At 42.7% G+C, this 22,830-nt stretch overlaps 1 protein-coding gene across 1 annotated transcript; it reads right to left on the bottom strand.

Moving 5' to 3' along the window:
- Positions 1–2,340: 2,340 nt before the first annotated feature.
- LOC137899738 (claudin-18-like) lies at positions 2,341–6,093 on the bottom strand. Its single transcript, XM_068743776.1, has 5 exons — positions 5,874–6,093; positions 3,724–3,888; positions 3,258–3,396; positions 3,075–3,188; positions 2,341–2,482 (listed from the first exon to the last, which is right to left on the bottom strand). The coding sequence occupies exons 1-5, from the start codon at positions 6,091–6,093 to the stop codon at positions 2,341–2,343; spliced, it is 780 nt and encodes a 259-aa protein (XP_068599877.1).
- Positions 6,094–22,830: the final 16,737 nt, after the last annotated feature.

Below are 22,830 nucleotides of genomic sequence, written 5' to 3'. Positions count from 1 at the left end.
TTAGGGAAGTGAGTTACAGCAAAAAAATAATACACTCATTTCCCAGTAATGTGGAATTGATACACAGATACAGAGGATGAAGAGTAAAACAGATAGTGAAGAGATGAAGGACATCCCTTCTCTCCGACAGGTCAGTGATGCATTTCTGTCAGTAGATGGAGCCAGAGTTTCAAACATGAGGATGCACCAATTGGACCTGCAAAGTTCAAACATTCACAAAAACCTTCGCCCTTCAAAATACGGAAACAGGTTTTTATTTTCAGCTTCTTTTCTGTCAGTTAATTAAAGCCAGTGCCAAAAAGAGCCAGTTTAATTCACATGAAAAGATACTTATTCACCAACAGGCCTTAGATTCACCTTCCCAGTATCCTTAAATAGTCTACATAAATAAACTCTTGATAATGAGATATTGACCTTTTTCTCTATAGCACCACCATCAGGCCAAACTTTAGAATTCGTTTATTTTCAGAATAAGTTTTCCTTAAAAAAAAAAAGATATTGATCTTGTTGATCACTGAAATAAATGACAGGTGTTTTGCATCATCATCAAGTGACAACACCTTTTTCTGACTGGGGAAATACAAATCTCACCTGAAGATGCCTTCTAAACAGTCTGACTCAGGCAGAGTTTATATATTCCCGATGTGTCCTGAATGCAGCATGAGCTGCTGGGCAGGTGACAGAATGAAGATGCTGTGCCACAGGAAATGAAATGCAAAGAAACAAAACAGGCTGAAAGCTGAACAGGTGAGTTCTTCTCAGTATGAAGCCCTGCTTGCAGCCGGTGAACACGGCGATGGCCAACAGCGTTAGCAGTCCGTTCCTCTTACAGAAGTTCCTCACCTTCTTCCTGAGGTCCTCCTTGACCGTCCCCTGGAGGAGCATCTTCAGTCTGCTCTCCATGGTCCTCGCCGCTTCTCCCAGTGAAGATTTCATGAACTTCTTCAGTAGCAAAATTGAATCTATTAGGGACAACATTCATCAGCGTCTGCCTTCGTGTGGCATTGACCCCTCCCTGAGCGATGGAAGTAGAGATACAGCTGTTACTCTTGATAGTTACTTGGATAGTTTCCCCCCCATTAACTTGCGGTAACAAAGTTCAACGATTGCCTCGTCTAAACTGTGCACTTGTCTCTTAGACCCGGTCCCAACTAAGCTGCTTAAAGAAGTCTTCCACTCAATTAGTATTGCTTTGCTAAATATGATTAATCTATCCTTACTCACAGGCTATGTACCCAAGTCTTTTAAAACAGCAGTCATTAAACCGCTTCTCCAAAAACCAACATTGGATCCTGATGTCTTGGCTAACTATCGGCCAATTTCAAACCTTCCATTCCTGTCTAAGTTTTAGAGAAAGCAGTTTCCAGTCAGCTGGGTGAATTCTTACAAGACAATAAGTTATTTGAGGTTTTCCAGTCGGGTTTCAGAGCTCATCATAGCACAGAGAAAGCATTAGTTAAAGTCGCCAATTACCTTTTAATAGCATCTGATCATGGACTTGTCTCCGTGCTTACGGTATTTTATTAAATCTCAGTGCAGCCTTTGACACAATAGATCATCAGATTCTGGGTTATACAGAGGCTGGAACAATCAGTTGGTGTGAGAGGATCTGCATTGAACTGGTTTAGATCATATTTATCTGATAGATTTCAGTTTGTACGTGTTCATGATAAATATTCTACGTATACAGAAGTTAAATATGGAGTTCCACAGGGTTCGGTGGTTGGACCTATTTTATTCGCTCTGTATATGCTTCCCTTAGGTAACATTATTATGAGCATAAATTCCCACTGTTGTGTAGATGACATATAGTTATACCTGTCAGTTCAACCAGACAAAACCGATCAGTTAGTTTGACTTCAAACGTGCCTTAAGGACATTAACTCCTGCTGTTGGTTCCACGGCTGATTGATGGGGCCCCAACCTACACCGTCAGATGGCTCATTTAGTCCCGGGATCGGGGAAGGGGGGCTCCAGTACCTTGTGGACTGTCCGGTACCTTGTTTTTCACAGATCTATCTGCACCTTGTCATCAGCTCATTCCCATCGCCTGTGCCGCCATGACCCCCTGTCTTCCATTTCTGATTTTTTTATCATATGTAGAAGATATGAATCAGATAAAACATCACAGTTTTTATTCGATACAAAATAAAAATGAAACACCAACTTTTTTCATGATGCAATTAAAACATTCTAACACAAAATGTATGTGTTGGATTAAAGCACATAATAAAAATAAAACAATAACCGGCTGTCCCACGAAAGCAGGTGAGAAACAAATGTGAAATTCACACATTTTCACAGAGCTGGAGATTATAACAAAGAGAGAGAGGAATTATTCTACACGTAATCAAATCTCTGGTTGGACGGCCTTCCATCCATACTCTGGGCCTTAAAGGAGTCGTTGTAGACTGGACGGGCTCTAGGGTCGGACTTGTAGTAGGTTTGTTGTGAGGCGGTTTTGTAGGCCATCCCATCGTGCCTGAGGAACATCAGAGAATAGGTTTCCAGAAAGTCTGCTGAAACTGTTGGAATGAATTATAACCTCCAGACTCCATATTCTACTATTCATGTCAAAAACACACATTAGAGGAAATTGACCTCCAAGTGTTACCAGGAAAAAGACTGGGGCAACTTTTGTGCATTACTTTTGCAAGCAGCTTCATAAGCATTTTCAAATGTGCAAATATGCAGAGAACAAAATACACAATAAGACTTGCATTTACATTTTGCTGAGCGTGTGTCCTTAAATTTGAAAGGAACTAGGAGTTTTACTTCCCACAGCATAAGAAAATACATAAACATATCAAGGGTCTTTTGAATAGTTGCTCAGCTTTGATTTCTGTCTTTAAATGCCTTCATTTAACAGCGGTGGACATGCAATCTTACATCTGCATATATTACCGGCTCACTACACAGTTGTGTTGGCGCCGTGCTCTATTTATCAACTTAACCATCTCTGTTATATTTTGCTGCAAAGCAGGACAAACGTTCTGTCCAAGATGCTGCCATCCTCAGCGGATCCTGAAAGCTCAGTGAAGGTCAGAAATCAGTAACGCCTCCGGTCAACGTACCGTTGGTTTTTGTCTGAAGCCATTCCGCGGCAGGCCAGGCACATCATGATGCCACCAATCAACAAGATAGCGCCGCCAACCCAGCCAATGAAAAGAGCTGGGCCAAAGGTGTACCTGCAGGAAGACGCGGGTTAGAGGAGACACAGAAAAGTGCCATACAGTAGAACAAGAAATGCCCTCTACCTTGGAGTCAGAGGCCCCGAGAGTCCACCAAGTCCCCCGCCTCCCAGTAGGCCGTACCCACCCTCGGTGTACGTGGTGAATCGGAAACTTTGCACAACCAAGTTGGCAAAGGCAGACACCCCCGCAATGCTACAGACACCTGAAAGCAAAGGCCAATGATGGGGTTAAAGCAAAGCAGTTTAGCTGCCCAAACAGCCACAAATAGCTACAAGAGCTAAGAAGCTAGTCGAGGGAAAAAGTGTCGATGCATCCATCAGCAGCGTCTGAGACGCTCTGCTGTGGAAGTCCTGCCCCTCCTTGACACCCATCCTCCTGAACTACCTCGATGTACAGCATGATATTGTAGTAGAATAAAGATTATGTCTGGATATAATGCAAGCAGAGAATATATTTTCCATTGGCTGTATTTAAACGTAATTAGGATAGTTATGAGGAAGTGGACGCTGTGACGGAAGCATTTCTGCACCTGCAAGAAGGAAGAGGATTCCGGCGGTCAGAGTCATTGTGGCCTTGATGTTGTCCTCCATGTTGCCCATTTTCAAGCACTTCAGCGCAAATATGGCAATGAGGCAGCCGATGGCTCCGAAAACAATCCCGACGATCATCAGCGCCCGGACGGCCTGGAGCAGAGCTGAAAATCAAGGAGGTGAAATGTAGAACCTCGCATCACGGTCGTCTCAACAAACGCGTTTGTAACCTGCTGACCTCCAGTGACAGAGCCGGACATTTACTCTGCATGAACGAAGTATGGAATTATAGAACACATTGCTTTGATACATTTCCTCAGAATTTGTACTTGTCACTCAGAGTACATTTCCACAAGTGTGATTTTAACTTAGAAGGCCTGAGGACTACGTCTCAACCATTAACATTGATAAATCCACACCAGCAGCTCCGAACAGGAAAGTCAGCAGTGTCGGTTAGTTCAGTATTATACTACACACAGTGTACATACTATGTGTACATACTCTACATAGTGTACATACAGGACAGATATTCCCAATGAAATAAAACACGCATGTTTTTGCCATACTTCATCAGGTTCATGCAGGAACAGTATAATATACTCAGGATAAAAAGAAGAACACAACTGAATAGAAGTGTTACACAGATAAATGTACTCATGAGACAAGACTAGATCAATCCTCACATGGACACGTCGAGGCCTTCCAGAGGGGAAAGGCACTATTCGGGAAACTGATGATAATTCCCTTAAAAACAATTATTTTCAACAATGACATTTAACATTTTATTGATTAGAATCTAGAATGTAAACGAGGCTTATGGCGCTTGTGGCATTTGTCAAAATTTGTCAAAAAAGAAAATATTTATATATATATATATATATATTATAAGTGCTCTAATTAATGTAACTTTAGCAAAATCCGGATTTGTTTTCAGGGAAAATGCAGATGCATATGTTGGCTTGTATCTATCTGCTTTCTCGATAAGTCTCAAAATCCTGAAAGGCCACGTGTATCAAATATGATACGTTTGGCAATAAGGGGTTTTATTTTATTCCAGCAGCATTTTAAAAATAAAACAGGCGGCATGTGATAAAACATACTGACCAAAATGGCAGCTTTCAGGGGCCTGAGTTATTGTGAAGGCTTCCAGGCTTAAGCCTTTAACACCTTACATGCAGTATGTTGAACACTGCTTTCAGCCGGTAAGTACAGAGCGGGGAAATGTACTTTACATTGTGTGACACTCTGGAGAAGCTCGTGCTTGCTCAGCTAAGCTTTAGACGTCTCATCAAATTTCCATTAGATTCCGGAGCGACGCCATCTTTTCTGCCGTCGACTGCATTTTTATGCAGCTAGGCAAAAAATAATATTCTGAAGTACCCTCCCTTTGGAAAATGTCATCCCTAATCCGACACATGGAGGAGAGCATTCTTTAAAAGTGCGACTGTCTTACCGGGCAGGCCGAGTATGGTGAAGTACGGTCTGCACTGTGTCGTGCCGTACGACGTCCCGACGCACGAGTTCCACAACCCGGAATAGGTGAACACGTTCGTTACCACTGTTTGAGACCTGTCCTGCAAACTCCACATGTCCAGAGCTGTTGCTGATGCGATCAGGAATTCCCCCAACACAGACAGCATCCAGCCAATCAACTGGATCATCGCGACAGCCATTTTGGAATTCCCGCTCGGCCGTTGGGCAGACGGACGCCGCGCAGTCACGAAATGGCAGCGTCTGAGCTCCAGCTTATCATTATGTTGGCTTCAACGAGGAACAGCTCTTATCAGATGTTGACTTAAAATTCATGTCAACGCCGGTTTCGGGAAATGGCCACGGCGAGTTTCCCCCCCGCCCCAGCAAAGGGTGTGGTCTGACCTTTCTTCTTTATTACTCATGGAAACACAGAACCGGTTTATATTAATACACTTCCATGCATCCATCCATCCGTCCATCCACCCATCCATCCATCCATCCATCCATCACAACTCAATTTGATTTACAGAAAGACCCGATATTAACGTTCGCAGCAAATCCATACCTGCAGAATCAAACAAGCCTCGCCGCGTCTTATCCTTTTCAACGCCGTTTTAATCGTCTAATTACGACAGAGCATTTCGACAAACCGAACCAATGGAGTAAAAAAAATTACCTGGCAGCCCCAGAATGGTGAAATACGGCCGGCACTCCGTGAAGCCGGAGCTCTGCCGGACGCATGACCTCCACAGGCCTGAATACGAGAACACGGCGGTCACTACGTTGTCAAACAGGTCCTCGGTCGACCACTGGTCCATCCCCGTTGCAGCAATTATTCCCGCCAGCCCCAGCAAACTCAGCATGAAGCCCATCACCTGGCACAAAGTGGTTGCCATCTTGCGGTCCTCTGTCAGACGCTCTGGACAGACGCTCTGGACAGACGCTCTGGCCTCCCCTCAGCTCGGCGGCTGTGTGTTTAAATGCGATATCAGCGGTTGTGAAAGTCAAAAAGGACAATCGTCAGCCTGCCTGTTTGCACACCCAGTTATGTACAGGAGACTTTGGGTGGAGCATGTTGGAAATATGGCCGAGCTCGCCTACTGATTCTGGTAAAAGGTGATTCGAACTTTTCCTTTGCATTCTGACAACATTTTGGATCCATTCAAGACTAAATTTGGGAATGATCCTCATGTTCCTGGTTCCAGAACAGCAGCTCAAAAGACCTTACTGTGCCGACCAAGCAAATAGATGCTGTAACTTTTCTAAATTATCATTCAGACAAAATAAGATCAGAGCAAATCTGCACTGGAGGAGCGTGAATAAAAAAAACATTCTAACATTCCAATTTTTGCAGTTGTTCTATCAGAAGTTTCAGTTTTCAGTTCCTAAAAACTCTACTGTCATGTACTGTTTTGTACAAGAACCATTGTCATGGAAACGGTTTATTAAGGCTACACCTAGATATACCATTTGCTTCGTTTAGCATAGCAAAAAGACAGTTGGTTGGATCAAATCAAGCAGATCGACATTAGCACGTCAATCCAGTGGATATTTAGACAATTCCTTTTCAAAAATCTGTGGAGTCTCCAGGAGACTCTGAGGAAGGCTGTTGGGTCGAGATCAGTCATAAACCCTTTACGGACCAACCGAGATTCATTAGCAGCCGTGGTCTCTGGTAAGTACATAAGGAAAAGGTGCCTTATTATGTTGCACCAATGAATCAATGGCCATTGATCAATGATCAAGGAGGTCAAATGAAGGATCGTCTGAAAAATGCTGCGATCAGTGAAAAAACATTATTTTTAGCTGCCATTCAACTTTTTTGTTTTAATCTAAATTGAGCTCTCGTCGTTTAAGAATTGACAAAACGATAAACTGTTTTAAAAGTCAGCTGTGTCCTGATCAAAGCAACTTGGGGTCATTTCCCAGTGAAGGAAAACATGAATGTGGAGGGATGGGCGGCACACCCATCCCTCCATCTTCTAGAGATTCCACTCGCGTGTTTTTATCTGTTGCTCTTGGTTGTAATATCTCCACATGCAGCAGCTCCTTTAATTAAGCAGATCCCGTTTCTGTGGCATGCTGAGGGTGCGCTCACTTTAGTGACTCACACTGCTTTGTTTTCCCGGCTGTGTTGAGTGATACTAGGTGCCTGTGTTGTTGGGGTGGCGTTCTGTATCGCCGTGGCACCAGCAGCCACTCAGGCTAAAGTAAACACTGATAGGATTGTAATGGACTGAAACCAATTTGCAGAACACGTGGGACGAAACTGGGTCGGAGCAACGACTTGTGTGTATAGCAAGCATGTCGATTTGGAAATATTTTCTCTCTTAGACACTGATTTTACTCAAATCGAATGTTTTCCCATAATCTAACTGCTGCTGGTAAAAGAAGCCTCTAATTCTGTGGCAGAAACAAAAAGAATCGAGTCATTTCAGCGATTCGTAATCATGCGATTTGACTCGTTACATGAGATGACACAACATGACACGAGTCACGCTGTAAGTTAAAGGCAGCCTTGCTGTCTGATGACTGATCAGTAATCAGTGGCTTGACTGACCCACCAGTGAAGCATTGTCTTCCCCTCTCTCCTCCACACACCCACATAGGTGAACTGATATAATCACCATCTACACTCTGCACTAATGATTTCCGCCGTCTGCTGTGCAAAGCCATTTGTCTCCTGGTTGGCTCAACCCTAAGCAAACAACCTTTTCAGCTTCTGTAGGCGCCACTATTTACTTAGCACGAGCTACCATGCAAGTGCCAAGTGGCTCAAATCGTGAGATTTATTAGATTTAGAGATATTAAAAAACCCATTAACATGAATTAAGACATATCTGCACCTCTAGAGTCCACATTCTTTACAATGGATGTAACTGCAGTGTTGGCTCTGTCAGGGGAAGACAGGGGATCATCACCGAGTCAGCAGTTCATCCTCAGAGGTGCTTGGATGTATGGAGCTAAATGTTTTGGCAATCTGGCTGACAGTTGTTTGGATATTTATGAGCACACCAAAAGGTTGACTCCCTGTTGGGCTCAGAGGAAAAGACAGGTAGTGTTCCTCCTCTGGGGATCACAAATAAGTGAGTTCCATGTCAGTCGACGCAGCAGTTATTGGCATATCTGCACCAAAGTGTTGGATGAACCAAACGACGGACCACCGACCAACTTTAGCTTAATGCACTGAGCACAGAGAGACCCAAACTGCTAAAACTGCAAGATATTATCTGCATAGATCCAAACGTGTGTGGTCAGAGTTCTTGAAAAAAGTTTAGAAGCAGTGGCACGGTTCTGAATAGAGGGGCGGATCGTGTAGTTTTATTTCATAACATTTCATAGTATTGCGATAAGGTATAGTGAAATGAGAACAGAGGTGGCCAAACAAGTAAATATGTAGGATAAGTTAGAAGCGAGCCATGTACTGAGTGGTATTCTAGTTATTTACATTTATGGGAAAACTGACAAATGAAGAAATATTTTTTTTTTTTTGGATTTCCTGATTCAGGCCTGCCTAAAAAAACAACTTATATTTTGAGATATTCTGATAAATAATCAACAAGAAGACAAAAGGCTGCTGAAGCATGACCTCTTTGGAGGTAACAAAGGACACATTAGTGTGTTAAAGATCGATATATCCTGCAGCCACACAAATATTTCACAGCCAGCATGTAGAATATCATCTACTGTGATTTTCTCGGACTTTGTAAAATTTCCACCCCAACTTCTATCTTGTCAAGAGTTCCATTACCAGTAAAAGCAAAATGAGAAAACACTAGAAAGAGATGTGGCGAAATGATGAAAGGCTGACTCAGAAAATGGAAGAAAAATGCCCCATTTACTTTCCTCCACACCTTTTGTGTCTAAGTGGATTTCGTTCTGCGAGCAGTGCACTGCTGCTCGGCGGCCACTAGAGGGCAGAGTGAGCGCAGACAACACAGGCCTCTGTCTCAGCAGGGAGCAAACTTGCTGGGAGTGCGATAAGAGGGCCTTTCACACACCAAGGCCTGGAGTGAATGCACTGTGAATTCTCTGAGGGCATCAGCAAGTTTTACAAAATACGAGCAGGTCAGGAAGCGAATACAAACTTTAGTATATATATTTCATACAACATGACATAAATGACTGTGAATTCGAATTTGGTTGAAAAAAAAATTCATCATAGGGCTTCCAGTCGCGGTAAACGAATCACAAGAATCTCCTCTTGCCAATTTCAAACCTCCAAACAATGAAGGCTACCTGGGAGAGCCAGGGAGACGAACAGCCCCCCTCCAAAATCTGTTACATTTGAAGAATGAGAGAAAACTTTAAAAATCCCTGAGCAATTAACCAATCACAGTCCAGCAGGACAGAGTGACAGAGTGCACACATCATCGGCCGACAGGCTCACATCCGTCATGCTTTCAGTGGGGCGAGATCTAAATTAGAGAGCCAATTAACTCTGCTAATAGCCCTCTCCTATTTAATCTGGAAGACAATGGGGATTGAAGAAGAAGCTTTTACAATATCCTCTTTCTGCCACGATTCTGAGGGTCTGCATTTGCCTCCTTGTTTTCCACTTCAATTAGCCCAGTGCTTTCTATGATTAAGTACCTATAATTATTTTTCAATTAAGGCTTTGATCTGGTGTGTACTGTATACAGCTCCTTAGCGTGCATGGAAGAATGAGGATGAAACAGTAAATTTGTTCCCTTCTGTGTTGTGTTGATGAGGGTGCAAGTAAGATTAAGCTCATAGAGCTGCTGGGAGAGCGGCCGCCGCAGAACTTCCACAAGCACTGATGTTATTTCCAGCATAAACGTTTTCATTTTATTCTTATTTTGCAGGATTACGACATGCATCAACGATCTCCTACGCATTAGCCCGAAAGGTTTTATGGATAACATAAAAATGATGCAATGCATGAAGGAAACTTAGGAGGTACCCACAGAAGTCAAAAATAAAATGAGAAGGGTACTCGGACAATGGAAACCTCCTCCAGACGTATCCAGGATCTCCTCTTTAATTACAGGTCCACCTCATACAACCTGTCCTTAAAAGGACAAGATGCTGTAAAGATTTTTGTTAAATAAATAAGCAACGACTGAAAACATTAGTCAAGGGCAAAAATACAGTTGCTGATACAGCTTAAGGAATGTTTTATAAAGTATACAGTCCCAAAATCTTTAGAATCACTTTTGTTTCTGTGAGGAGTGTATTTGGGTCCTTTATGATATATTGTGATTAATGCAATGATTAATATAATCATATTCATGTGCTAATTTTGACACTCATAAAGTTGCAGAAATTGGAAGAAGAGTCCATTTGTGGTCTAAAAGGTTAAAGGACGGTGAAACGACTAGCGAAAGGGCCTCATCCTCTCACGCACGACACTTAATAACACGTAGAGGCTGCTATAATTCCTCTGTTTACTGAGCCACCTGAACTGGAAGGTGCATCAAACGCATGGCGACATGCCGGGCTAAATGACGGGATGCCTAATGATCCGTAAAGCTGCAAGGATTAGGGGAATATTCACAATAAGATGCAACCATGAGGGTGGCAAGGAGGACAAACATGCTTACTGAAGGGAACGCTTGGGATTTAATTCTAACAATAAAGTTTGTAGATCAGAATCTGTGGTTTTAGCTACACTTTTACTGATTTTTCTTTGATTGCTGTAAATCCTAAAAGTTTGGACTGAAAAATTAGATCTGTGAGCTCATATTTAGACACACTTGTGCTCTGGCAAGCAGCGGGCGAGTAAAAGAAATCCACAGAGAATCCGGTAATTAACTCCTTTACTGTAATTAAAACACTAGAGTCTCTTAAGGGTGTCAGCCTCTTAATGAGATGTGACATTTTAGAGGCTCTGCACACCCAAAAACTGTTCCGTCGCGGCGTGCACAGAAAGGAAGGGTTCAGAGCATGGAAAAAAATAAAAGGAGAGGAAAAGAAAGAGGAAGAGGGGATGCTTTCTTTGGGGGAGAAAGAGGAGAGGAGGATATAATGAAATATCAGGGCTTTGTGGAAAAATAGGAAAATCAAATGGGAGTCGCAGGTAGCGGTGTGGTTGGGCGGAGGAGGAGGGCGGCGAGGAATTGTGTCTGAAACATTTTGCATGACCTCCTCTCTCGCCCATCCATCAGGCAGCCGTGCTCATTATTCTAACTAGCCAGTTCTTTTCTTCTGCTGCGGGACGCCATCAGCAGCAATCTGCATGCCAATTATCGGCCAGACCCCCTGATACCCCTGCATGGGAAATGATCTGTCAAGGAAAAAAAGAAAAGGCGAGAAGGCTTCTGCACCGTAGCCCCAATCTCTCCACCCCACCCCCTTATAGCCCCCTTTACACTCCATTCCTCTCCCCTCTCCTGTACAGCAGTGACAGGGCGTCCTAGAAAATTAATCTATGGAAAGAGAAGAAAAAAAATTATAAATGTAGCTATTCTCCCACTCTGGCCGCTCAGTTCTCCGGGCTCCGGAGGGCAGGGGAAGTGGAGTTTGTGATAATTGCCAGGGAGAGGGGGGGTGATGACAAAGGGACACTCTTCCCCTGAATGTTACTCTAAGGGCAAGGGGAGCAGTCATGAAGCAACCATCATGTTCTTCACGCTCCCAGGTATGCTCCCGTTTTCCTTTCATTCCCACTCATTTCATCATCAAATTACAGATGGCATAAGCTTCCACTTCTGATCGCTCTCTTGATCTCTTAACTGGGTCTGATAAGGCCGCACCAGAAATAAAGAATGATGATGTCATTGGGTCATCTGATATTCACTGTGACAACATGAACTGCGATGATCACAAGCAAAGCCTGAACTTGATTTACTGCAGACCATTTCCTCCTACTGTAGCTTTGCTCCTTGGGTTTTCAGTTCTCATGCGTGAGCTGATCACAGAACGGTTTATGGAAAACGCAAAGACATCTTCTCATTTCCAGCCAGTGACCATTGCTTAGCATGCTAGCTAATTGAGATAGCCCCATGAGAAAATAAAAATGCTGCCTTCAATGAACTTTAATGATCCCACCTAACTCCAGACAAAATCTGATTTCATGTCTTTGTTTATTTATGTTGAATGAGTACTTGTCTGTATCGAGTTGTAAGTTTTGTATATAGTGTTATGTTATATATCGTTTTTTTTTACTTTTTTTATTCTATAATCTAATTTTAGGAATTTTAAGTATTGGACGTTTTGAAAAACAAATATTTCTATCCACCCCAGACTAAAATTCAATATATAAGGAATAAATAAATAAATAAATTTATCGGTAAGATTTTCTAGTCATGCACAGTATGTTTGAAAAAGGCAGGATTTTTAAAACATTAAATTATGCGCTGCTTTTCTCAAAGCCCATTTTACAAATTAAGGACATGGATGTAAGACGTATTCTTCTTCTTTGCCTCTCTGTGAAGTATGCGGCCCCTTAACGGCCCCCGATTTAGAAAATCCCAGCACCTCTCCTGGAAGGTACAGCAAATATTTTTGACTTAAGAACAGTAGGTTACGTTTTTGCTGGAGTCTGTCTGTCTGTCTGTCTGTCTGTCTGTCTGTTAGCAAGATAACTCAAATAGTTACAGACATATCTTGATTACATTTTCAGGGAATGTTGGGAGTGTTACCAGGAACAGGTGATTACATTCTGATGATGATCCTGGATTCTGGATCAGTTTGAAATTGTCATTATCATTGCAGTAAATGGAGCTTCAAAATGTGTTCCTCAATATCTCGGTTGATTATTGACCGATTGGATTGAATTCAGATTGTGGTTACAGTCCTATATACTTGCTAAATGTATGTTTTCATGGTTAAGGAATCAAAAAATATAGAAATAATAAATGATGTTATTTTTGGTGCAAATCACAATATAGAGAGACGAGGTGCGGGGCGGAGGCCTGATCTCTCCGAGTGCTTTTCTAGTTACTGTATGCTAGGCAGTAAGCTAACTATAAAAACATGCTAATGACTTCAGGTTATCTAAGAGTAAACAAACAAAGTGTTTCATTTGTTCTTTATGTTTCTGTTCTTGTGCTTTTAGGATGGGAGGTGCTAAATTAAACTCATTTTACATGCATTGTGGATAGTCTGTGCAGAAATGGAACCGACATGACGCCATCGACTCCGTCATGCCTCGTTACAGGCTGCTCACCCTTCAGCTCTGGGAAACCAGTCTTCACTGGTCGATGTAAAATGCTTCGGAATCAGCGCAGTAGTGAACGTTGCCACACACCAAGATGTATGACCAAGATTCCATGATAGCCCGAATTAGCATTCTGCTATGTTTTACATCGTCCTGGATGTAACAGATATCATTTAAATGTAATCGAATATTTAACCCAAAAAAGTTTGAAGAGGGCTCTGGCTGATTGCAAATTTAGCCTTAATTGGGAGTGAATTTAATTATCATTACAGCAACTTCTTAGGATGTGAACTATTTGAAATAGGTGGCTGTAAAACTACAATTTCTACATGGATCAAGAGGTCAGACAACGGGATATATAGACATAACAAACGAAAACAAAGTTACACTTGTGTTTTCCTTTCCTCAAGCTAAATCCCTGTTGTCCCTTCTTCAAGAGATGAGGCAATGAATCTACAAGAATGACAGTCAAAGAAGAAGAAGAAAACAATCCCACAAAGCCAACCTGAGCCTGATTTCCAACACAAAGAGGAGAAGCGCTGAAGGAACAGTCACTCAACAGAAGCGGCGGAGAATTGGGTTTGCTCTCTTTGCCTTTGTGGTGCATGTGTGTGAGCTTTGATTAAAGACAGAAGATTCTTTAAGCACATTAGGGCCATTTTGTCCAATTGTTTCACGCCCTCTTCCATATCCACCCGCACAAAAGATACAGACTGCAGCACAAAGCGATGCTCACCCGCTTTACTCTGCACTATCACACTGAGCAGGCCCAGCGAAGACACAAGCAGGCAAGGGACCAGAGGAATTAGGTTCTGGTTTGGAGCTCGTAGCAGAAGCTATACGAGATGTCAGTGCAAATGTGCTGTCACTGAAAGGGCGCACGGAGTATTGACACATAGAGACAAAGAGAGGAAAAACAATCGTGCAGCTTTAAAAATTTGCAACATAAACATTGTGCATTATTGAGTAATGGTCAAAAATCAACTGCATGTAATGTCTGGCTAAGCCGCTGGTTTTCTGCACCACGGACAGCTCCAGTAGCCTGATTCGGCTTTCAGTTCTGTAGCCTGCAGTGTAAAAATATGTGCAGATCTAAACTAACAGCGCATGCATTTCATTTGCAATCATTCCCCAAATTCAAAAGTCTCGGGGTCCATCGCGGGAATGCAGCGAACAAAACTGCATTTCAATATTCACAGAGGAGAGGAAAATGACTCTGTTAGCATACTCTGCGAGCGAGCTGAACCCAGGCCAGCCAGCCACCGTACCCTCGAGTAACAATTAAGAATCCTGTCGCCGAGTTGTCAGTAGTCAATTACACCTCCTGTTCACTCGGGCGCACGATCTGACTGCAAGCAATGCGAAGACACTGGCGCTGTCATCAGAGATGGGAAAAGGAAGGAAAATGACTGAAATGAAGATTACTGTGGAGTGGGAATTTTGTGCAGGGTTTAACAGTCTGTCAGGAGGTGAGTGCTGAATACGAGTGACCAGACGCCCTCCCAAACATGAAACCATTACTGCCGATTACACAGAACAGGGACTTTGGTGGCGCATTAATTGAAGCTTTGGCTTGCATCAGTTTCCAATTACTTTTATGCTAGCCTACGGTTAATGCAGTGACAATGGATGGTAGGAAGACGCTCGCAGATGGAGGAATGGGCATGAAAGGAGGTTGGTTCTTCAGTGGGAATGCTGCTCCTCTGCTGAGGGCTATGGGGATATTCAACCCACAGAACTGGTGTTAGGCCACACAGATTTGCTGCCCTACTGGAGATACCCAGGGAAGATTGCACACGGAACCGGGAATGTGAGGGGAAAGGCGGACTCAAATCCAGAATGCAGTGGCAGATTGCACTGAGAAAATTACAGGCTTCAATTTTAGAGGAAACATTTGGAGTGAGGCAAGGTCAAGAACGGAAAAGGGGTTCAAGCAACACACACACACACACAAACACACAAATATAATATAGAGCAGACAAAAATGATGAATCCAAAATATCAGGCAAGATCCAATGAGCAAAAAAGAGATATGAAAATCACTCAGGAGAATGATAGAGACCTGACATAAATGCTGTCTTATAGGACACCGACTAAATACTCACGAGATGAGTGATGGATGGTCAAAATAAGGGAGAAACTGGCAATGCTATGTTAGCGCCTGCTAACCGTACTACCCATGACGCTGCATTCAATTCTTTTTTTACTGGAGTACAAAGGGACATATTAAAGGTTACGTGTCCTCCTCTGGGGAACTCTTAGGTTGACACACTTGTACAGCAGAATTCCACCAAAAACCAGATGGCCCAAGACCTTAAAGAAAAGTTACGTTTCTTAACCAGCGTTTCACAATGACTGACTTTTGTTCAGTCTCTCCTTTCATTAAAAAATACTCTACTCTATGTATCATTAGATGATTTTCTACAAACAGATTAAACAGGAACAATAAAGGCGCAGCGTTTTGTTCCTGTCCCCAGCCGAGCAGGAAGAAACCCGGAGCAGAGTTTTCGGCTGTAGGATGGAGGCGGCGAGGATGTGGGGGGGCAGCTCAGCACCCTGCTGGGTGACGCTTTGGAAGGGCTGCGCTCTCATGTCTGCTCCACATAGCCCCTGCTCAGCATGCCTTAGATTCGATGGCATCCAGATCTTTATCACAGAATGAATTAAACCCTGACTTTCTGTCCACTCAGCAAGAGAGCTCCACTGGTGACATCGGAGATACATCGTTTCAAGCTGTGGACGGGCAATCCACAAAGGTATGCAAAGAACCATAGCCTGGCTCTCATTTTAGTATTTTATTTTTTGTTTGATAGCAATAAAGGTTCTTGACACTGATTTGTATTTATTTATTTCATTTTGCAATTCCTTATATTCAAGCCCCCTTCATATCGACCTGGTCTCTGTGGATTCTTGCTTGCAAGAGCGGGAAGGAAAAAAAAGAAAATTAAAGTCCATCAGCTAATGTGTCGCCTCGTAATGAAATAAGAATCTGACACTCTCTCGTATTGAAATGCAAAAGAGGTGTCCCGGCGTTAACCTGGCAATTCATCATGAAAGCCAGTGAAATTCTATTTAATATACATGAGGTACAGTGAGTTATTACAGGGCTTGCCATTATAACAAACTTCCCAACGTGCGCAGACAAAAGGGTCAAGGATATTATTTTCCCTTACGTCACTCGGACGGGCGATCTAAATGGCTTTCTGGAGTTGGGGAATTTCATACTTTCTTTGAATGTGTTTTATACTTTGTCCTATTTTGCACAAAGCATCCCTTCTCACCCTCTGTTCCCTCCTTGGTGCAGAGAAAATGGAAGCGAGAGGGAACAGAGGAGCAGGGAGGGAAAACGTCACCTACTAGTATCAAAGTGCTTTTCCCCACAGCTCTAATTCATCTCTGCCGCCAGCATGTCTCTGCTTTCCATTTCTTCCTGACTGCGCTGAAATGAGGCCCATAAGTCCACCGATTCCTCCAGTCATCCGCCTCTTGGCTTTTTCACGCACAAGCAACAACGACAACAACAAAAACACCTACAAGCAGGCTGAAACGAGAAATTAAAAAGTTCCCATTATTACTTTATCTTCTTCTTCCACCTGGTACAAATATCCAATAATTAGCAATGCACGTTATTGATACATAAACCTACAATGGCCAAACAGCCACTGAGTGGTGAATAATGGCCAACAACATCAACTATGCCGCATCGTTTGATGAATGAGTTGCGTAAAAAACATTTTATGCATCTCCTCATTGAATAATGGATGAAAAGGAATCTAATATCACCTGAAACGGGATTATTTGTAACGAGCAAACACCGAGCAAAACTATGATTATTTATCACTTCTGATGCAAAAACCTGTCCTGTCGGGCTCGATAAAAGCCCACCGAGTCACTCACATCATTGAAGTATATTATTTCCTTTTCCTGCTTTGTCATTTGTCCGCGCATGCTTTGATTAATTCTTCACAGAATGAATATGAACCGTTCATTTGATTTATAATCAAAGGCCACACTTGCTTTCGAAAGGTGGCCCAAATGGCGCCCGGGGATTGTGGGGAAAATGCATTAAAAGTGACACATTTGAGTGTTTGGCCATAGAATGAGGACTGTCATATCAACATACGATGCATGTCGTCAGTGATAATGTATAATTTATATGACACAGTTTCACTGAGGCGGGCATAATGCCATTATCTACTGGGGAATGTTTTTAGTTCTCTCGGGGGACGTCTCAACAAATCAGCATGTCTCAAGCAAACTAGGGCCAAAGATTAATGATAAACATGACAAGGACAAATTACAATATGTAGAAGTTAGCATATCCCAGAGCTAAATAAATAGACGTCCATTCTGATGAGTTCCCTGCTGTTCAGCTGTCTGCCTATTTATGGACTGCTAGCGTGCTGTATTTGATGCTGCATGGAGAAAAGCTTCAGCAGTCACAGGGATGATTAGTATTTCATAACCAGTAGACGTACCACAGTTTCACAATAGTATTGGTTTCATAACCAAAATTACAGATTGTTGCCACTCTAATATGTAGTATTGGACTTGAGGCTAATAAAAACTTTTCTGCAGCGGTTTTCAAACTCAAATTACATGGGGGGCCTCAGGAGGCAAAGTCTGGGTGAGGTATCAGGTATTCCACAAAAAATAAAAGATGAATACGGCTTAACATCTCGCCCAGAACAAGCATATCTTACTTTTACAATTTTCTGAAAGTTTTCTCGAAGTTTTTTTAATATACCCTCTTTTCAACATTTTTAAAAATCGAAAACTCAAAGACATTTTTGACATATTAATTCATTGAATTAAAAAAAAATGCATAGGAAACTCACAGCCCACATTAACCTTAAACTTTTATTTGTATGAATTAAGAAAATGATCAACACAATTTTAATCTGTTATCCTCAGAGGTTCTGCTAGTCCAGATGTTAATGCCTGTTTCAATGTACATATAACCCGTGTGCCCTCTTTTCAAATTTACCACCCTGTGGACACATTTGTTGCAAAAATATATCTGTACAAAAAACTAAAACATGAATATTTTTTCTGCTTTTTTTCATAAATCATTTAAGCAACTTCACATTTGTTCAAAACAAATAAACCTGGAATAAATTTCAGCATTTTAACCCTTTCAATAGCAGTTTAAATGTTTGAATTATTCATAATTTCTTACAGAAAAAAACAAAAAACTTGGATATGACTGGTAAAAACACAAGTTTTTGATGCCTCAATTTAGAATTGGAAAATGGTGGCATACAATAAAAGTGTCAAATGTGATTATTTTTATTCAAAATCAAATGTTCACAGCACAGAACGCACGGTTTTATACAGTAATGGCAATGGAGATGAAAAAATGTGATTTTAATTTATGTCAATGGGGCTTTTTTGGCCACAATGATGTCCAGAGGAAGTGCATGTCAAGATTCTCATCTTACTCTTGAGTCTGGCCATTTGGACACACTTTCTTGTAGAGTATCCAATAGCAAAGCACTTTTTATACTCTGTGGCACTTCCTGTGCTGAATCGGTGGTGACTTTTGTTGTTTTTTCGGCGGGGAGCATCAATCCCAATAGCTATGACCGGTGAGTGTTGAGGTGTTAGCGCCCCTGTGTGTCTGACACATCCAGTGGTGATGCCACTCCTCTCCCTGCACCTGAGGCTCTGGAGATAGATGGCGAGCCACTCCACGGTGTTCTGGATCATTTCTGCCCCGGTACAAAAGTCAGCAATGATTAAAATATCCACGCTGGATCCTTATTTCTATTACCAGTTCACTCAGCCTGTCCAGACCGTCTCAATTAAAGGGGCTGGGGCCCAGATGATTGGAGATGAGGGCGTGAAAAGTAGCTGGCAAAATTACTAATGCTCACAGTCGCAATTTATCCTCCTGACAATTCGGAGCAATTTGTTTCACGCTATAAGTCTTGCGGTTTCCGAGGGTCTTATTTGACATCAACAGCAGCCGTCACTCTGCCTCTCTTTGTTTGGATTATTCACAGTCAGCTGTACAACAGTATAAGTGCCGGTTGTCCTTCTCACCAAAAATACAAATCTGTATCTAAAGCCTAGAGCGAGAGAGCGAGTCAAGTTTACTCTCAAACCCAAGATGCCGATTCTGCCTCGTGCACAACTTTGCTTCTTCTTCATGTGCCAGATCTCACTGTGCTGCGCAGCAACGCCGCCAACAATTAGATTTACAACGCTAATTATTACAGCAAACGGAAAAGGCAACAGAGGAAATACATAAGCTTTTTTTTCCAGCCGCAGCTCTGAAAACTGTAAAGTGATGGCGACATTTCAGCGGGAATGTCTCTGGCACAATGGCGTACAGCTCCCAATAACTGAGCCACTTTCTTTAGCGGAACCGCTAAACTTCTACGGCGATATTCTATTGTGCTCAATAGAAGAGCTTTTGAAATGCATTAGCCGTACACACTTTCTGAAGAAAGACCAAGCAAGGATTTGAAACACAGAGACCAAACAAAAAAAGAGAAAGAAAGATGGGGAGGGGGGGGCAGGATGCAATCATTTTCTTGAAAGATTCTCCCAGCCCCCTGGAGAGCGCTCCTTCATTGTTTGCTGACGACTTGATGCTGCAAAGTTCTATCTATTTTCCTTCCTCCTCTTTTTCTCCCGCCGTAGCAAATTTGTTTTCAGGCTCCATAAAACAGCCTTTTCTTATTTTGAGCAGCAGTGCATGGAGTGGAAAATCTTTCACATGAATATATCCTTAAAAGCACATTACTCTGTCCCATACACCGTTAAGAGTTAAGAACACAGTTAATATTTACAGTTGAAAAAAAGAAAATATTGGGAGAAAAGGATAGGATTTTGTGGGGAATAAAACACCCTCCCCCCCCACCCACATATGCACACACTCACTCTCAGTGCCGCAGTTGAACAATTGCTATTCACAATCCTATCCTTAATGCTTAAGACCAACATAAAAGAGGGGAGTTTAAGAATATAGGGATAAGCCCTTTCAGCTTTTCTAAGTCTTAAGGCTGGTTTATGCTCCGTGAATACTGAGCATCGGCAGCCAGCGCTGTTGCCACTCTAAATAGATATTACAATGATTTGGGAACAATGCATTCGACTGATTCCCTCAGACACAAAAATACATATATGTGTATATATAGTGAATAGGAGGCAAACATTAGCGCTCTCTGACAATACACGCATGTTTGATGTAGAAGGGTAGAGCAAGATTAATGTCTGAGCGAGAGAAAAGGCGAGATACCACTTTGGGTGTTTGCTGGGAAAGCTGCAGCGGGAAGATGCTTTGAGAGTCTAAATCCCCCCCTGAGTACAATGCAGGGCTGCTGATACAACCAACAGACACGGGGTCACCTCCCCTCAGGGAGACAATGTGAGCACAACAACAAGCTGGAGTGAGGAAGCACCGGGGACGGTGGCGGCACAAAGGCACCGGCAGGAAGGCAAAGGGCGGGGGAATAAAGGTGGCAAAAAAAATGCAATTTGCCAGTATTTTTTTTCCCACATTATTATTAGTGCTAATAAGCATCAAGGGCTGCTGAATGTCAGCGGGGGCACGAAGACAGGAACAGAAAATGTCCCCCCCCACCCCCCCAAAAAAAAGAAAAATCATCCTTGCCTTTGCATTAGTCGTTTGAGAAGGAAATTAGGCTTCAGAGAAAGTCTGCCTCGACTAAATGACAACCTATGGAAGCTCTTCATTTGCTAAAAGACGATGCTGAGGGCCGTCTCGCAGCACAAGAGAGGTATGGATAAGCAGTCCCAGTTTTTTTTTTTCCTTGCTACTTAAGCTTTCCAAACGGCCTCGGGGCTCCAGAACAACTCCGACCCTTGTGTCTCCTCTCCCAATCCAAGATTAGCCTGTCTTCTTGTCTTAATCCAGCAGAAACGCAGCATCCTGACTCCAACACCTCTCCACAATTACTGCACCCAGTAATCCCCTGCCTGCCTCCATTTTCCCGACTGCTTTAAGAGGGGTAAAGATCAGGGGTTAGCGCTCATCCCCTAGCCCTCCCCTGCCTCTCACCAATGGCAGTTAAGTGTCTGTGGAAATCACAGAATGAGTAAGCCTTGTGACAGTTTATTAATACTTCTCTCTTCTGCAGGGTTTACCAATGGTCAGTCCTTAAGTATACTGTACTGGATTAAAAGGATTTGCTTGTAGCTCAGGTTGGCTTTTGCAAAGAGGTATTTCGGTGCAATTCTCCGGCTCTGTTCGTACTCAGATGTCACTTGAAGGGTCTCGGCTCGCATTGTGCGCCAAGCTGATGGTCTAAGAGATACAATGTGGGATGTGAGTCCCAGGTGGGGTTGGGGTTTTTTTTATGTTCAGTACCTCCTATGATTTCGAGTGGTGCTTGATCCTCTGAGGGAGCGAAAGCATTCGAGCCCACAGGTCTGGGATACAGTGAGCAGAGGAAGTGGCAGCGTGCAGCGCTTTATTCAGCAAACTTTGATAGTTTCTACTGTTGTTCCAAAGAATGGCCAACACAGTTCTCTTCCACTTAAAGCCCGCCGTTCACTGCAGTGTACACAGCTGAGCAACAATGGTTGTGGCGCTTACAGAGACGAGAGATGTGCTTAAATGAATCATCCTGCTGGCTTAGCATAGTTTGGCTGCCTCTGTGCTCTGGATGTCTTTAATGCAATTGTTTGCCTGCAGGCCCTCTCATTCTTTCTCCCTGCTTTCTCGGCATTCCAGCCTGGATAGATTATAGGGTATATATATATTTATTTCAGAACCTAAATGGACTTGAATCGATCAATACCTCATTGTGTGCGTGTGACGAAAGCTGCACGGGAGGGGGGGCACCCAATATGACAGATGTTACAATTTAGATTTTCTTTTCATCCTTTTTCAAGTAAACACAATGGTACGTCGAAAGGCATTTCAAAAGCTGTTTTAAATTGATTTAAGTTAGCTCCTCGTCACAAAGCCGTGCGTTCGCAAGTATCACAAAGATGACTGGGGAAGGGAGACAGAGAGTGGAGAAAGCTGCCTCCGAGGACTCGGCGCCATTGTAGGCTCCTGCCCAGGCTTAAGATTCAGAAAGGGACCAAGCTCGGACAGATTTGCTCAGAAGCCTTTTCAGAAGATTTTCTTTTTGAGCCAGAGATAGTCATCACAGAGAATAAACAACTTACTTTCAGAGAAGGGAGAGACATGAAAGAATGTGGAGGCAAAATTTTGCAACGGCAACGAAATCAAGGAAAATAGAAGGGCATCAGAATCCTCAGAACCTCCATATCAAAAGTCCAACCCGATCTGGGATTCACAATAAAAACGACAGCACTTGTGCATAATATGACGATTGACATGACATATTACCACAGCCGAGGGAGTAAAAATGGGGAAAGGACAGAGGCTTTTATGTTGAGGAAATATGGTTTTGATGCTGGGAGCTGGTCATATATTTTTCTGCATCAAAAAGGTGAGATCTTAAGTTTCTTCATATTCCTACTGCTCCGCGGTATCGTTCACTATCTTCAAAAAATGATTACTCCTGCA

This window comes from Brachionichthys hirsutus, chromosome 9 (genome assembly GCF_040956055.1).
Source record: "Brachionichthys hirsutus isolate HB-005 chromosome 9, CSIRO-AGI_Bhir_v1, whole genome shotgun sequence".
In the NCBI taxonomy this organism is placed as follows: domain Eukaryota; kingdom Metazoa; phylum Chordata; class Actinopteri; order Lophiiformes; family Brachionichthyidae; genus Brachionichthys; species Brachionichthys hirsutus.
This window is presented reverse-complemented; position numbering and strand designations above follow the sequence as displayed.